At 47.0% G+C, this 15,714-nt stretch overlaps 2 protein-coding genes across 4 annotated transcripts; both read left to right on the forward strand.

Moving 5' to 3' along the window:
* The first annotated feature begins 374 nt into the window (after window positions 1-374).
* LOC123040372 (uncharacterized) lies at window positions 375-1,508 on the forward strand. Of its 3 annotated transcripts, none has more exons than XR_006418146.1 (3): window positions 375-885; window positions 1,022-1,119; window positions 1,210-1,508. XR_006418146.1 is itself a non-coding variant. In XM_044463237.1 (3 exons), exons 1-3 carry the CDS (start codon window positions 714-716, stop codon window positions 1,357-1,359), a joined length of 342 nt encoding a protein of 113 aa, XP_044319172.1. In that variant the 5' UTR covers window positions 383-713; the 3' UTR covers window positions 1,360-1,508. The 3 variants fall into 3 exon arrangements, 1 of the variants encoding a protein (XP_044319172.1); XM_044463237.1 differs by having other exon boundaries at window positions 383-797; window positions 1,200-1,508; XR_006418145.1 differs by having other exon boundaries at window positions 384-885; window positions 1,200-1,508.
* Window positions 1,509-10,568: 9,060 nt separating this feature from the next.
* LOC123040373 (putative F-box/LRR-repeat protein 23) lies at window positions 10,569-15,683 on the forward strand. Its single transcript, XM_044463238.1, has 2 exons — window positions 10,569-10,944; window positions 14,727-15,683. Exons 1-2 carry the CDS (start codon window positions 10,640-10,642, stop codon window positions 15,382-15,384), a joined length of 963 nt encoding a protein of 320 aa, XP_044319173.1. The 5' UTR covers window positions 10,569-10,639; the 3' UTR covers window positions 15,385-15,683.
* Window positions 15,684-15,714: the final 31 nt, after the last annotated feature.

A 15,714-nucleotide genomic window follows, 5' to 3' on the forward strand; every position in this document is an offset into this window, starting at 1 on the left:
GAGGGAGGAGTGAGGACGAGGGAGATCGGTCGCTTCGTGGTTGCGAGGGGAGGCGGTCGTGTGTTCGGCCCTGTTAGGTCGGACATGCCAGCCGCCCGTGACGCAGGCGACCGGTCACGGGCTCACGGCCAAGCGCCCCGCGGGCTCACCATGAAACGTTCATGGTGATTAATAGATGCCTGGCTCTTTATTTCTCATTTTTCAGTTTCTCTCCAAGCATTCATGGTGAATGATGTGCGCTCCTCACGGTGATTAATACTAGATGCCTGGCTCTTTGTTTCTCATTCTTCTGCTGCGTATATATGCTTCCACTCGGCTCACTCTTCTAACTCCGGCGATGGAACGAATATGGTGAATCCTAACTGGTTACGCGCGCAACGCCAATCGCTACGGTCGCTGCGACCCGCCGATGCGAGTGGCCGTGGCCCACCTGGTCCCATGCAATTATCCCTCGTCTTATTTTTTCACCGGCATACAGTTTGAATACAGTCAAATCGTATCTGTACCATGCCTGCCCATACCTACATCGTACCCGCTCGCCCTTTTCTTTCTCTCCACACCCACGCCCGTACTCTCTCTCCATTAATCTCATCTCTCTCTCTCTGTCTCCATTATCTCAAGATCCATCCAGCCCTTCCTCCTCCACGGCCGGCCACCCTCCCGATCTGGAGGTCTCCGACCAGATCATTCCCCTCCCCACCACGGCATGCGGCATGGAGTCCCGGGATCGCTCGCCGTCAACCAATGCTATGCGGATCTGGCGAGTCCTAACTCACCAAGATCCCATGACGGACAAGGTTTGTTGCGCCTCCTCCTGAAGCTGTCGAGGACCATGAACGCCACTTCCTCTCACCGGCTCAGCACCAACACTTTCACTACCCGCAGGTAATCCCCCTGTCCCCCGCTCCAAATCCAGGAGCTGGTCGGCTTCCTCTGGTCAAGTCCGCCTCAACGAGTTGGGATTGCTTCTTCCTGATTGCCCATGGATTTGTAATGCAATTTGATAAGGATTTATTTGTAGGTGTACAAAATTGCTTGTTCCCGGATGGATATAGTAGCACATGGATCCATCACCTTTGGTCTTGTCTGGTGTTCTCCCGTGCGTGACGAATTTCGAAGGTGCGGGTGTTCTCCAGTTATTCTCCTATTTATTGTCTTTCTTGCTTGTGATTTGATTTTCTTAACTTTCCTAATTTAAGGATGAAACAGAGGCTGGGCGACAGGGAGATTACGCTGGAAGTGTGTTGCCTTGTGCCAGATCCGCCACGAAGTGAGCTGGCCCTCTCCTCCTCTCATGCCGACATCGGCATATTGCCCTGCTTCTTCCACGGCTTGATGAACCTACCTTCGCCAGCTTGATTGATTTTAATCGAGAGAAAACTAGTTCGATTGAGTTTTATCTTAAAAAGGCTAGTCATCGCCTGATGGCCATTGTATAGATAAAATATGCTGCAGTTTATTCTTCCTGTACTACTGCAATAAGGCAACGTTTCATCACTATTCAGTTCTATGCAATTCTCTTTCTGTTTTTTGCTCTGGTTCATGAGCAGTAAATTTTAAAGTTTCCAACATACAGTTTGCAATATTATGGGCAGAATTGTACAAGAACTTTTTGGACGTCTCCATCGCACTTTGCCAAAATTTGTCAACGGACTTTATAGAGTTTAACAGAGAGTTGTTTTTACAATATTATGGGCAGAATTGTACATGAGCTTTTTGGATGTCTCCATCGCACTTTGCCGAAATTCGACGAAGGACTTCATAGTTTAACAAATAGTTGTTTTTGCAAAGCAGGTTCTTTGAATAAATTGCAAAGGACTTTATATCCAATTTGCTTTTATTTTTTGCTCTAGGTCCAAATTTTGGAGTTTCCAACATAGATTGCAATATTTTGGGCTGAATTGTACAAGCACTTTCTGAATGTCTCCATCGCACTTTGCCGAAACTGTTGAAGGACTTTATGTTTTAAATTTTTCATCAAAACCTGAAGAATTGGTCCAGAGATTATAACAAGTTCTTCACGTTTTGTTGATAAAGGTCGAAAGAAGCTCTATTTTGAAATCTTTAATAGAGCTTTAATAGAGCTTCTTTCGACCTTTATCAACAAAACGTGAAGAACTTGTTATAATCTCTGGACCAATTCTTCAGGTTTTGATGAAAAATTTAAAACATAAAGTCCTTCAACAGTTTCGGCAAAGTGCAATGGAGACATTCAGAAAGTGCTTGTACAATTCAGCCCAAAATATTGCAATCTATGTTGGAAACTCCAAAATTTGGACCTAGAGCAAAAAATAAAAGCAAATTGGATATAAAGTCCTTTGCAATTTATTCAAAGAACCTGCTTTGCAAAAAGAACTATTTGTTAAACTATGAAGTCCTTCGTCGAATTTCGGCAAAGTGCGATGGAGACATCCAAAAAGCTCATGTACAATTCTGCCCATAATATTGTAAAAACAACTCTCTGTTAAACTCTATAAAGTCCGTTGACAAATTTTGGCAAAGTGCGATGGAGACGTCCAAAAAGTTCTTGTACAATTCTGCCCATAATATTGCAAACTGTATGTTGGAAACTTTAAAATTTACTGCTCATGAACCAGAGCAAAAAACAGAAAGAGAATTGCATAGAACTGAATAGTGATGAAACGTTGCCTTATTGCAGTAGTACAGGAAGAATAAACTGCAGCATATTTTATCTATACAATGGCCATCAGGCGATGACTAGCCTTTTTAAGATAAAACTCAATCGAACTAGTTTTCTCTCGATTAAAATCAATCAAGCTGGCGAAGGTAGGTTCATCAAGTCGTGGAAGAAGCAGGGCAATATGCCGATGTCGGCATGAAAGGAGGAGAGGGCCAGCTCACTTCGTGGCGGATCTGGCACAAGGCAACACACTTCCAGCGTAATCTCCCTGTCGCCCAGCCTCTGTTTCATCCTTAAATTAGGAAAGTTAAGAAAATCAAATCACAAGCAAGAAAGACAATAAATAGGAGAATAACCGGAGAACACCCGCACCTTCGAAATTCGTCACGCACGGGAGAACACCAGATAAGACCAAAGGTGATGGATCCATGTGCTACTATATCCATCCGGGAACAAGCAATTTTGTACACCTACAAATAAATCCTTATCAAATTGCATTACAAATCCATGGGCAATCAGGAAGAAGCAATCCCAACTCGTTGAGGCGGACTTGACTAGAGGAAGCCGACCAGCTCCTGGATTTGGAGCGGGGGACAGGGGGATTACCTGCGGGTAGTGAAAGTGTTGGTGCTGAGCCGGTGAGAGGAAGTGGCGTTCATGGTCCTCGACAGCTTCAGGAGGAGGCGCAACAAACCTTGTCCGTCATGGGATCTTGGTGAGTTAGGACTCGCCAGATCCGCATAGCATTGGTTGACGGCGAGCGATCCCGGGACTCCATGCCGCATGCCGTGGTGGGGAGGGGAATGATCTGGTCGGAGACCTCCAGATCGGGAGGGTGGCCGGCCGTGGAGGAGGAAGGGCTGGATGGATCTTGAGATAATGGAGACAGAGAGAGAGAGATGAGATTAATGGAGAGAGAGTACGGGCGTGGGTGTGGAGAGAAAGAAAAGGGCGAGCGGGTACGATGTAGGTATGGGCAGGCATGGTACAGATACGATTTGACTGTATTCAAACTGTATGCCGGTGAAAAACTAAGACGAGGGATAATTGCATGGGACCAGGTGGGCCACGGCCACTCGCATCGGCGGGTCGCAGCGACGGTAGCGATTGGCGTTGCACGCGTAACCAGTTAGGATTCACCATATTCGCATCAGCATGCTGCACTTCTAGGTTCACCTCTATCTTTATTTTTTATCATCCATGTATGATTTTCTTCTTCGACCCAAGATTACATTGTATCCTCAATCCAAATTTTGTACAGGTATTGGTCTACTGGGAGGTGGTCAATTGATTCGGCCAGATATTGGAAACTGGTTCTCACATCTTTTTATTTCTGAAATTCTTCAGCCGATAGTTTTAATGGCTTTTGGACAGGTAATTACTTAACTTGGACTGCCAGATGTCTTATTGTTTCATCCTTTACCATCCATGTTACCGAAAAAGGGTTTCCCCCCGCTTTGTATACAAAGCAACCAACCGAACATCCAACGATAGGTGCTGGGGCGGAAGCAGCACAGTCACGCCCAAAAGGAAAGAAAGAGAAAATACAAAAGAAACTAATGCCAACAACGGCGGATCGACAAAAAACGAAGAAGCCTCGAGGCCGCTGCGCCCACCGGAGATCGCCCACCAAGCTCCGAGCTTCCAAAGCGCCGGTACCAATCAGCACCTCCAAGAAGGACCGCGACGATGACGACGCTGCTGCCAAGGGTTTCCCCCGGTACGCTGTGAGGAGAGAGGAAGGGTAGCCCCGACGCCCTTCAGGAAGGTCAGGCGGTACCTACAAGCGCCACCGCGTCAGTGTCGGCCAAGCCAACAGAGATTTCTTCCGATCCCAACCACCACCTCAGGCACTCCAGAGCTCGCCACCAAACAGAGCCTCACCCTGCGCCAACCCGGTCACGAAGCTTCTCACGCCGTCTCCCCACAGCATGTGAAGCATGGTCCGCACAAAGGAGAGGAGCCGGGACTAGGGCAGCAGCACCGTCGGCACGCAGGAGGGCCCCACCTCCACCGTCTCGACGGTAGCTAACCGGACGCAATAGCAGGAACATACTAGGCCCGTGGTCGCACAGGCCCGGCCGGGATCTCCGAGGCCTGTAAAGTTCCCGCCTTTGCGCTGCAGCCGGCACGCCGTCGACGCCGCCGCCCCTGTCCAAGCCGCTCCCCTGCCTCCCCGCAGAGAGAGCCGCCAAGTGGAAGCACCACCACCATGTGCGCCGCCGGCCACCACCACCATGTGCGCCGCCGGCCACCACCACCAGGTCGCCGGACCGCCACCGGCCGAGCCGCACCACCACCGCACGCCCGCGATGGAGGGAACCAACACGGCCGCCGGGGGCCCGAAGCCGGACCCCAGCCGCCGCCCACGCCGCCCGCAGCCCGCGCTGCCTGCCGGACGGAACGGCCGCCCCGGCGAGGCGCACACCACCGCGCAGCCGGCCACGCCGCGCCACGCCCGCCAGGAGGAGCGCGCCGCCACGCCGCGGTGCCCCGCGTCTGCACCGCGCCTGCACCCGAAGGAGCGGCCCGCGCCGCCCCGTCGCGCCGGGGGAAGACCAGGCCCCGCCGCCGCCGGCGCCAGTCGGGCTTCGCCCGGCCGCGCCCCCTGGCGGCGGCGAGGGAGGAGGGAGGAGGAGGGGAGGTGCGCGGCGAGCGGATCTGGGGGCCCTCGCCGGCCGCCTCGCGGGTGGCGGCGCGGGGAGGGAAACCTAGCCCTTCCGTTTTCTCTTCCACCATCCATGTTTTTACAAGACTACTCATATTTCTGTGTTATATGGTTATGTTTGTTGTTCTACACAACAGGTTAAGTGGACAGTGTAGTTAAATGCGCAAAAGAATGTAGCCATACTGTTATAGAGGGGGGGGGGGGGTGGGGGTGAAGCATCAGTATCTTCTTCTATCCAGAAATGAGAAAAGCCCAATAATCATGCGGATATTTGCAAGTATTGTGTGTGGATTTTCAATGCAGGCTTTGCATCTTTCCAAGAATAAGGGGAGTTTCTTTCTGGATTAATATTGTGAAGTGTGAACATCATTTGAATCAAGGTGGAAGGAACTTTGATTCGAGATACCTCATATCCATGCCTAAAACTGAAACTTATCGGTTCTTGACAAGCTTACTTAACAATTTGCTTACGTTTTTCTGCCTTCCATGTAAATGCAGCCTATACTTTGATGGATGTTCATGTGCAGTTCTCTCTAACTTACAGAATTGAGTATTCATCCATTATCATTGATGGAATCAACAACTAATAAAATGGGGGAGAAATTCCTCTATTTTTTCCATAGCATGCACGAATGGGTAACAAAAATGATTTTTTTTAGTCTTTACACATACTACTAAACAGTAGTAACTGATATCCCTCTTCTATTTTCCATACCATGCACGAATGGGTAACAAAAATATGCATCAAATTTGTGTGAACCGTGTTATGTTGCCATCAATAAAGATTTCACCATCGGAAACAAAACTCCCAGTATACTGTGCTATCATCTCTGAATTCATGATATTCTCATTATTTGCAGAAGTTTTAGTTTTGTTCATTTCCATTTGTATGATGTAGATGTATGGGAAATCTAATCTTATGATGGTCATTCAGGCAAGATACACTTGATCTGGGGGCTGTGATGTCAGCAAATTATTGGAAGAATTAAGTAAGTGCAGTATGTATCTCATTTTTTTCTTCTAATAAGGGAAGGCATCATGACATATACTCCCTCCGTTCCTAAATATTTGTCTTTTTGAGATTTCAAATGGACTACCACATACGGATGTATGTAGACATATTTTAGAGTGTAGATTCACTCATTTTACTCCGTATGTAGTCACTTGTTGAAATCTCTAGAAAGACAATTATTTAGGAACGGAGGTAGTAGTAAATAAGTGCAGACCATTGGACAGGTAACGTTGTTGTTCGTTTCAATGCTCTTCGTTGTGTCCGTGATCAGATTCTGTGCATAAAGAAGTGCATTACCTGTAACATGTGTTCATCACATAAGATCATCATAACAACCATCCTTTTGGCAGGGTAGGGGCTATTTTAGTTGCGACCTGAGGGACAACGAGCTAGAGGAGGAGTTGGCCAGCAAGAGTGCTAGATTTAGGGCAAGTTTGCCGAAGCACTTTTATTAGTTCCATCGACAATACCAGGACTGGAGAACTGAAAGTCCTTGTAGATGCAAGTGGTGTGCTATTAAACCAAAAATACTAAAGTGCGCAACATAAAGTTCATGTTTTCACATGATTTCTTACTTCTTAAATCGATTTTTTTGCAGGAACAAGATTGACAACGGCCTTTTGGATTGCACTCTTAACAAAGCTTCGGGCTCAATGAATTAGATATTTGTGATGTTTTGAAGGAAGACTATAGCATCTTGGAGTGCACTAATATTAATATATAAACCCTTCAATATTTGTGTCACCCAAAGGCTACAAATTCTGTAATTTACCCAAATACTTAGCATTTTCTCTACCTAAATATGAGTGTATTGTTTCAGATCATATATTCCCAGTATTATTAAGACACCGTGTGAAGTTATTTGCACTGTTCTAATGCTACTTTTCGCAAATCCTTGAATGTGCCCTGCCTTCTGTGATGCACTCAAAGTATTTGGGAGATTTGAAAATGTACTCATCTGATAACTCGTTACATGTACATTTTCACTATAAAGATTCAGGGACCTTGAATCTGATTTGTCAAATGTAATATTACACGCGAAAAAGCCATTAGGAAAAAAAATAAAGTTGCTTTAAGCAATAGAACATTGATAACCAAACATATGTTCTCTCCGGTTGGTCCTCCATAGGAGCATTTGTTTCTTTTAAAATGACCAAAAAAAAGCTTATGTGAAGCTATAGTTTTAATGTGCGAACGAATCAATAATTCAACTCTACGTTGTACAAAAAATAAAAATTCAACTCGCACGCCTGTGGACCAGCTATTATGAGCTTCATGCGAGACACTATCACTTTGCACTAACAAATTATATGTATAAACTAACATGAACTCTATGTTTGTACATAAATTTCTAACGCTCTCATAACATTCAAAATAGACGGGCGCGGCAACGCGCGCTATCAACGATCTAGTACGCCATATATCTCCCGCAGCTACTCCAGTCATCCATCAGGCATGTACACGAGTGCAACACATAATCCACACTTCCGACGCGATGAGCCACATTTGGACGACATGCAGCACCAGCTTCAGCCTGCACCATGAACCGTCGCTAGTCATCGCACAGAAAAACACTCACGAGCTCGGCACGCACCGACCACGGTTGCAACACCGGGTTGCAGCAACGAAGCTACTGCGAGCCTGCGACCATCCATTGAAGCATCAGCGATGCTCTATTATAGCACCGACGATGCGACGACGGCCCAACAATGCTCCATAACAACACTGGTGACGATCCGTTGCAGCATCCATGAGGTTTCGGCGGCCGGCGATGCTTTGTTGTAGCAACCGCGAGGTTCTGGCGTCCGACGAAGCTCCGTTGCAGCATCCGTGAGGTTCCATCAGCCGACGATGCTCCGTTGCAGCACTCATGAGGTTCCGTCGGCGGCGATGCTCCGTTGCAACACCCGTGAGATTCCGACGTCCGACGGCTCCGTTGCAACATCCATGAGATTCCGTCGGGCGACGATGCTCCATTGTAGCACCCGTGAGGATTCGGTGTCAGACGATGCTCCGTTGCACCATCTGTGCGGTTCCATCGGCCGGCGATACTCCATTGCAGCACCATTGAGGTTTCGGTGTTAGACGATGCTCCGTTGCTGCATCTGTAAGATTCCGTCGGCCGGCGATGCTCTGTTGCAGCAACCGTGAGGTACCGACATCCGACGATGCTTCGTTGCAACATCCGTGAGGTTCCGTCGGCCGGCGATGCTCCATTATAGCACCCGTGAGGTTTGAGTGTCAGACGATGCTCCGTTGCAGCATTCATGAGGTTCCGTCGGCCGGCGATGCTCCGTTGCAGCACCCATGAGGTTCCGACGTCCGACGATGCTCCGTTGCAACATCAATGAGGTTCCGTTGGCCGAGGATGCTCCATTGTAGCACCCGTGAGGTTTGGGTGTCAGACGATGCTCCGTTGCACCATCCGTAAGGTTCTGTCGGCCGACTATTCTCCCTTGCAACACCCGTGAGGTTTCGGTATCAGACAATGTTCCATTGAAGCATCTGTGAGGTTCCATCAGCCGGCGATGCTCCGTTGTAGCACCCGTGAGGTTCCGACGTCCGACGATGCTTCGTTGCAGCATCCGTGAGGTTCCCTCAGCCGGCGATGCTCTGTTGTAGCACCCGCGAGGTTCTGACGGCCCGACGATGCTTCATCATAGCACCGATGATGCTACATTGCAGCTCCAATGATGCTCTGACGGCCAAGCGATGCTCCATTTTAGCACTTGCGAGGTTCAAGCAGACGGACGATGCTCCATCACACCAACGGTGATGCTCCGACGGCCTGGCGATGCTCCATTGTAGCACTCGCGAGGTTCAGGCAGATCGATGATGCTCTATCACACCAACGGTGATGCTCCGACGGCCCGGGTGATGCTCCATTGTCTCACCGGTGAACCCTTGAGCACATGGCGCTACTCAATGGCCCACGAGCTCGTGTCGCGATGCCGGCGAACCCTTGCTGCACCAGATGCATACCACATGCACCAGATGCCGGCGAACCCTTGTTTCACGTAATATCAGCCCGATGAAATGAATCGTTTTCCAAAAAAAAAACCTCCTTTACATGGCGCACGTACGTGGACTTATATAATGGTCGACTCTAACTTGACCGACAAACTCAACGCATCTATCTCTGGTGCCATCTTACGTGACCTTCTACTAATTTAATAGCACCTGCCTTTTACATCTCAACAGGTACTAAACTGACTTAAACTTAACTTAAGATAAAAAGGTACTCCCTCCGTTCTAAAATAGATGACTCAATTTTGTACTAAAGTTAGTACAAAGTTGAGTCATCTATTTTGAAACAGAGGGAGTATCTATATAGACTTGTGCGCCATCTTCAAGTGCTTCATGTGCTGCGGGTGGGCCCCATTCCATGTCCTTTAATGACAAGAAATCACGTATCAGGCTCCAAGAAGTGTTGCCACGTTGAAAAATTTTCCTTTTACATGGAAGTGGCAAGAATAGAAATAAATCTCTCTCCTTTATATTGTTGACTGAATTGAATATATCACAGCTCGCGTGCTCCCTTTCATCGGATCCGGCTTGCCTGCTTCCTTTCCATGCTCTCATCCGTGCTTCCACTTCATCCTACGGCTGTCATTTTCTTTTTTTTTCTTTTCTAATCTAATCATCTCCCCCCTCCTCCCCGATTTTTAGGGGGTGGGGCCGGGCCTTATTTTCTTCCAATTAAATCAAGCACGGGGAGGGAGCAGGCAAGTCTCGTCCCCTTTCATCAGCGTACAATCCCATCTCTTTTCAAGTATTATTGATACACGTTGATTTTTCCTTGCGAAAATGAGCATGGTTAATTTTGCATGCATGTTTTCTGCCTTGATTTAGCCCTTCACCGTCCACGTAATTATTCTCATATAATAAATATACATCCACGGACTTTTCTTCTTTTAAACAATTGACTTGCAGCTGTATTTTGTGAACGTCCAGAACACTAGCATTAGACATGGCCATATCACCAGCAGCAACCATCGTATGTAAATTACTCATGGTCGTATCACGGGCCCGAGGTGGACGCGGAGCAAACGCGTGGGCGTTCGTTCGACGTCCGTGTGAATGCAAACCAGACGCAAGTTTGCGTAGAAAATAGGGCGGGCCGGACGCCAAACGGACAAAAAATACAGATGCGTTCATGGGTTGGGCCGTGCCGTCTATCTGTTTGGGCTCAAATGGTCATACACGGAGCGGATGTGATCATGCGTTGGAGTTGGCCTAAGCCCCAAGCCGACTCGCCCCTTCTTCCTCTCCTGGCAAACCCTAGCCCCACCTCACCGCCGCCGCTCCTTGGCCACCCATGGAGGAGGAGGAGGGCGAGAGCCGCGACTGGGCCGGGATGCAGTCAGACGCGCTCTCCACCATATTCGGGAAGCTGGACGCGGCCGACCTCCTCACGGGAGCCGGGCAGGTATGCCACGCGTGGCGCCGTCTCGCCGACAGCGACACCACGCTGTGGCGTCGCGTCGAGATGACCCACGATGGAGACATCCTGGAGGCCGGGGCCATGGCCTGCGCCGCCGTCGACCGCGCCGCTGGCACCATGGAGGCCTTCTCGGCCGACACCTTCGTCACTCATCTCCTCCTCCGCTACATCTCCGACAGGTTGCCACATCTTTCCTCTTCCTGTTACATACATGCCCATTTCTTCCGTGAGGTTGCAAATAATTTCGTTGATTGGTTCTGATGACCAAAGTTGTATGTAATTGTGAGTCTCTGCCAGTTAGTACCTTTAGTTGGGCTGAGAGGACAGTCTTGATCGTACTCCTCGTAAATTAAAACGCATATCATGATATATCTTCTTAACTCAACATAAGCTCCTGGTGATATACGTTTGCTCTTGCTTAGAAAATGGACCTTTCTGCTGTGTTATTTGACAACCTTTTTGCATCCTTTTATTTCTGCAAGGAATTTGTTCTCCGTATGAACCTCAGATTTACTTTGTAGTGCCTTTTGATGTGGACCGTTGCTTTATCAAATTGGGGTTCACCAACACAAATGAACTTGTCTTAAATTTCTGAAAATGTTCAATTGGTAATCAGTATTTCGTACAGAAGATTAGGTGTTGGTTATGTTAAGATCAAATGGCACGCTGGGAGCCCGAGAGTGGGTTAATCGATCCAAGATCAGTGTACAATATGTAAATATCCTTTCATTTCCTTATCTTTTCTGACAATTCTAGTTTTAGTACCAAAAAAGTTTTTTTTGTAATAACGTATACATAAAATTGGAGGGAGTGAAATGCTACTCAGCAGTAAAATGCTTAGAATATATCGCGTGAGTCTCTAGTGCTGTATCTTTGTGCGACTCAATGTGCCTTGCTAAATGCTGCCTAGCACATAGCTCGGGAGAATACGGTGGAGCAACCCAGAAAATGTATGTAGAGTAGAATAGTGAAGGTTTGTCATCCCGGAGGGAATTGGCCTGTTCTCTCTGCCAATAGCACGATTCCTGAGGCTGGTGTCTTGTGCTCTTTGGGTACAACTATAGGGATTGATCCCTAAAACATACTCCCTCCATTCCAAAACAAATGTCTCAACTTTGTGCTAACTTTAGTACAAAGTTGTACTAAGCTTGAGGCACTTATTTTGGGACAGAGGGAGTACAAGGGTAGGTGAGGTTCAGCATGGAGACTTCACAGGGCAAAAGGCCATCTGAATATTTTTGTTGGTTGACAGCAAATTACCATGCTGATTGGGTGACTTCTATGTGCAAAATAACCATTCTACTTAAAGGCTGAACGTTTTAGTGAGCCTGCACATTTCATGTAGTTAACTACATACTCGAATTGGTTCATATTTGTTGCACTGTCGGGGCCTCCCCTTCAACATTTCCTTCATACAAACTGTTGAAGGCCCTTTGCTGGGTTGCACATTCCATACCCTTTGTGTAAATCTGTATCATGTAGTAATAACAATCAGTCAACAACTATACTATGTAGTGAACAAATAAATGTGTAATTGTTAATTGTTAGTAGCTACTCCCTCCGTCCCGTAATGTAAGACGTTTTTTGACACTACAATAGAGTCAAAAAACGTCTTACATTATGAGACAGAGGGAGTACTTTCTGTTATGGTACTGCAACTTCTATATCCCCTCGCTGAAGCAAAAAGCCTCCATTTTTTTGAAATATTCCTGCGACCATCTTTTTATTTATTTTTTGTGAAAAGGGTATGAGTTTATTCCTCTGAAATAGTGTTACAGTCCGCTAATACAAAGCAACCATCTGTTTGCTTGGTAAGCGTAGTGCTAGTCAGAGCTCATATTTTCTTTTTGTTGTGTTGATCTGTTGGTGCATTGAAATAAAGTGATCTCACTTTTATTGATTGATGTTTGAATTTGCTGGATATACCAAGTATGATTTCTACCAGAAGCGTGGTGTCATAGGCTTGGGGTATAAAGCTTTTGGTTGAGCGAAGATTCTGATTGTGGCTGATAGGAGGGACGAAACTGTACACCTCGTTTACCCATGGTTATTGAGCTAGTAAATTGCCAAAAACCACCACATTAGCGCCTAGGCTTGCAGAAAACATTGGTTTACGATTTCTTGCCAAAAACCACTAATTTTTGGGCTAATCTTTTGGCAAAAACACTAGTTGATGGCTTTGGCCCATCTGATGACGATTATGACTGATGGAGCCCACCATTTGCTGATGTGGTGCAACATTCGCGATAAACAATGTTAGACGGGTCATTTGCAAAAAACTCCTCCCTCCCTGAAACTACCCTGATCCAGATGGGGATCGAGCAACCCCGTCGTGCGAGCTTTGTAACCCGAGGAGGAAGGAGGAGGCAGTAGGCCGGCGACCCCGTGCTGGGGGTGCGCAGGTGGGTGCCGGGGGTGTCAGGCGACCCCGTGCTCGCATTCCAGGTGGGCGCCCTAGGGCGCCTGTTGGGTCCTGGGGGTGGCCGGCGACCCCATGCTCGCGTTCTGGCCTTCCAGGTAGGTGCCCGAAGGTGTCCTCGACAGATACAGGAGGGTGGCCGGGGAACTCCCGGCTATAGAGCTTCATGGCAGAGGGGAGGCCGGTCCAGAGCGCATCACTGGCAAGCTCAGCGGCGGCGCCGCCTCGTGAAGGCCTCGGCTGCCACGAGGGGCGAGGAGCCAGAGGGGCAGGCGCATGCGTTCTTCAACCGGTGAGCTCCGGCTGCCACGAAGATGGCGGCGGCGTCTGGCTCTGTGGCGGGCCGTGCTCGAGGTCTGGGCCATTGGACAACGACGAGGGCACTCGCCGGCCGACGACGACATGGGAGGATTTTTTAGAGATGGAGAGAAAATGATTGACTAATCAATGTGCCGGCCCACCCGCCCAGCCAACTCCGCCGCCGATTGCCGCAGCAGCCACGTGCATGTGCCCGTGCCCTCTGCTCCCGCTCCTGGCGACGAGGCCCATGACCGGCGTCCTGCAGCTTTGCTCGGCTGCTTGGGAGCCCAAATATGATTTGGAGCTGATTGCTTATTATTATTATTATTATTATTATTATTATTATTATTATTATTATTATTATTATTATTATTATTATTATTATTGAAGGGTGTCCCTATAAAACTATAGGGACTATTTGTAAATCTAGACAATTCCGCATCTAACGTCATCTACTGTAGATCGTTATGCCAGGTCATCAAATGTGGGACCCACATGTCAGAATCACAGTTAAAATGCCCAAAGAGACTGATCAATGTTTTTTTGCAAAAGATTAGTCTGAGAATCAATGTTTTTTTTCACAAATTCTTAAACCGGTGTTTTCTGCAAACCTAGACTTCAATTTGGTGGTTTTCTGCAATTCACTCTTGTTGAGCAGAGAGAGACAGAACGCCCGACGTGATAGCAGGGGAACAAAGATTGGGATTAAACTTGCTTGATTACTTTTCAACCAGTGTTTGGCCATTATTTAGGCTATGCGTACAAACTTATCTGACTTCACCTCAATCTGAATCTAACTCAACAATTCCTAATTATTCTGACTTCCTAATTGAAAAATAACCTATTCAAACTCTTTCTTAATTATATCTATAGTCTTTACTGGAGTTGAAAGTAAGGAACTCTCTTCTTGGACCACACGTCATTAGCGGAATCTAGTTTAGGCTTGAATTTGCGCCTGCTGTAGGGTGGATGCCACCTGACACATGTTTCATTGCCCTCTTCTGCTCTTCTTCTCATCGTTTGACTGAGTGTGATATGTAGAATTCACACACAGTATCAAGTCATGTGGTATTTTGTTAGAACTGCATATTGAAGTTCATTTGCATGTGACTGCAGTTATCAACCTTTTTGAAGATTATGTTGTTCCAGTGATATTTCTCATTGTGAGCTTGGAAAGCATGTTTAGATTTGATATAGCTTAAATGTTTGGGTTGGTTAAAAACTTACCATGTCTCAATGCAGAGCATTCTCATTGAAGAGCCTTCAGCTCAGCTTTTGTGATAAAGTATCTGATAAAGGGTTGGCAGAGGCAATTAATCGCCTTCCTCAGATTGAAGAACTGGATATTTCGTTCTGCTCATTGTATGGCAATTTTTGCGAGTTAGTTGACAAAAGCCGCTCACAACTGAAATGCTTTAGGCTAAATGAACGCTGGGCTGATTTTCATAAGCGGTTTGATGCAGCCTATGAGCGCATGGAGATTGACCCAGAAGCATCATGGATTGCTAACAGTATGCCTCTTCTCCAAGTCCTTCAGTTGATTGGTAGGGAAGTAACTAATGATGGACTGATAGCAATCCTTGACCATTGCCCTCACCTTGAATCACTTGACATACGTATGTGCTACAACCTCCAAATTGATGATGCTATGAAATCAAAGTGTGCTAGAATTAGAAACCTTAAGCTTCCTCATGATCACATCTCTGATTTCAAGTACTGGGCCTACGTTGACAGTGAGGATTACAGTGAAGATTACTCTGGTTCTGTTTTTGAGGTTGATATGCACGATGATTTATTGGATGTGGTCATGGGTGATGATTCTGATGGTGAATTCAATTATGTGGATGATTATGATGATGTTGGCTCAGAATCTGCCATGTATGATGTCGATGACATCTAAACGCTGACCATGGGCTTTCACTTTGGCGGGATTTGGAGCTGAAATGATGTGGTGTTCACCTGTTGTTGAATGAAATCCTTGAAGTGGGGTTCGGGCACTTTGTTATGTGTGATTCTCTTGTGTTCGTGTCACCTGTTTGTTTCTCACATTTTTGCAAGAAACTAATCCATCCTTTTGCTGTGAGACTGGGTTGTTCGATTATCACTCTTTTCACTTGTAGTTTGTGCTGCCTTGTGACTTGTCATGGAATTAGATTCTTGTAATGAAGTATGACACTCCTGTTATGACTTTGGTTTCTTTGTGTCTGCCCCCATCGTGGCCATTGAATCC

This window comes from Triticum aestivum, chromosome 2B (assembly GCF_018294505.1).
Source record: "Triticum aestivum cultivar Chinese Spring chromosome 2B, IWGSC CS RefSeq v2.1, whole genome shotgun sequence".
In the NCBI taxonomy this organism is placed as follows: domain Eukaryota; kingdom Viridiplantae; phylum Streptophyta; class Magnoliopsida; order Poales; family Poaceae; genus Triticum; species Triticum aestivum.

Bases quoted from the DNA above. Each gene is read 5' to 3' on its own strand.
- LOC123040372 (XM_044463237.1), top strand. From the start codon at position 714: ATGGAGTCCCGGGATCGCTCGCCGTCAACCAATGCTATGCGGATCTGG. The intron at 798-1,021 runs GTTTGTTGCGCC...ATTTATTTGTAG, and splicing joins AAGATCCCATGACGGACAAG to GTGTACAAAATTGCTTGTTC. The intron at 1,120-1,199 runs GTGCGGGTGTTC...TCCTAATTTAAG, and splicing joins GTGCGTGACGAATTTCGAAG to GATGAAACAGAGGCTGGGCG.
- LOC123040373 (XM_044463238.1), top strand. From the start codon at position 10,640: ATGGAGGAGGAGGAGGGCGAGAGCCGCGACTGGGCCGGGATGCAGTCA. The intron at 10,945-14,726 runs GTTGCCACATCT...GTCTCAATGCAG, and splicing joins CTCCGCTACATCTCCGACAG to AGCATTCTCATTGAAGAGCC.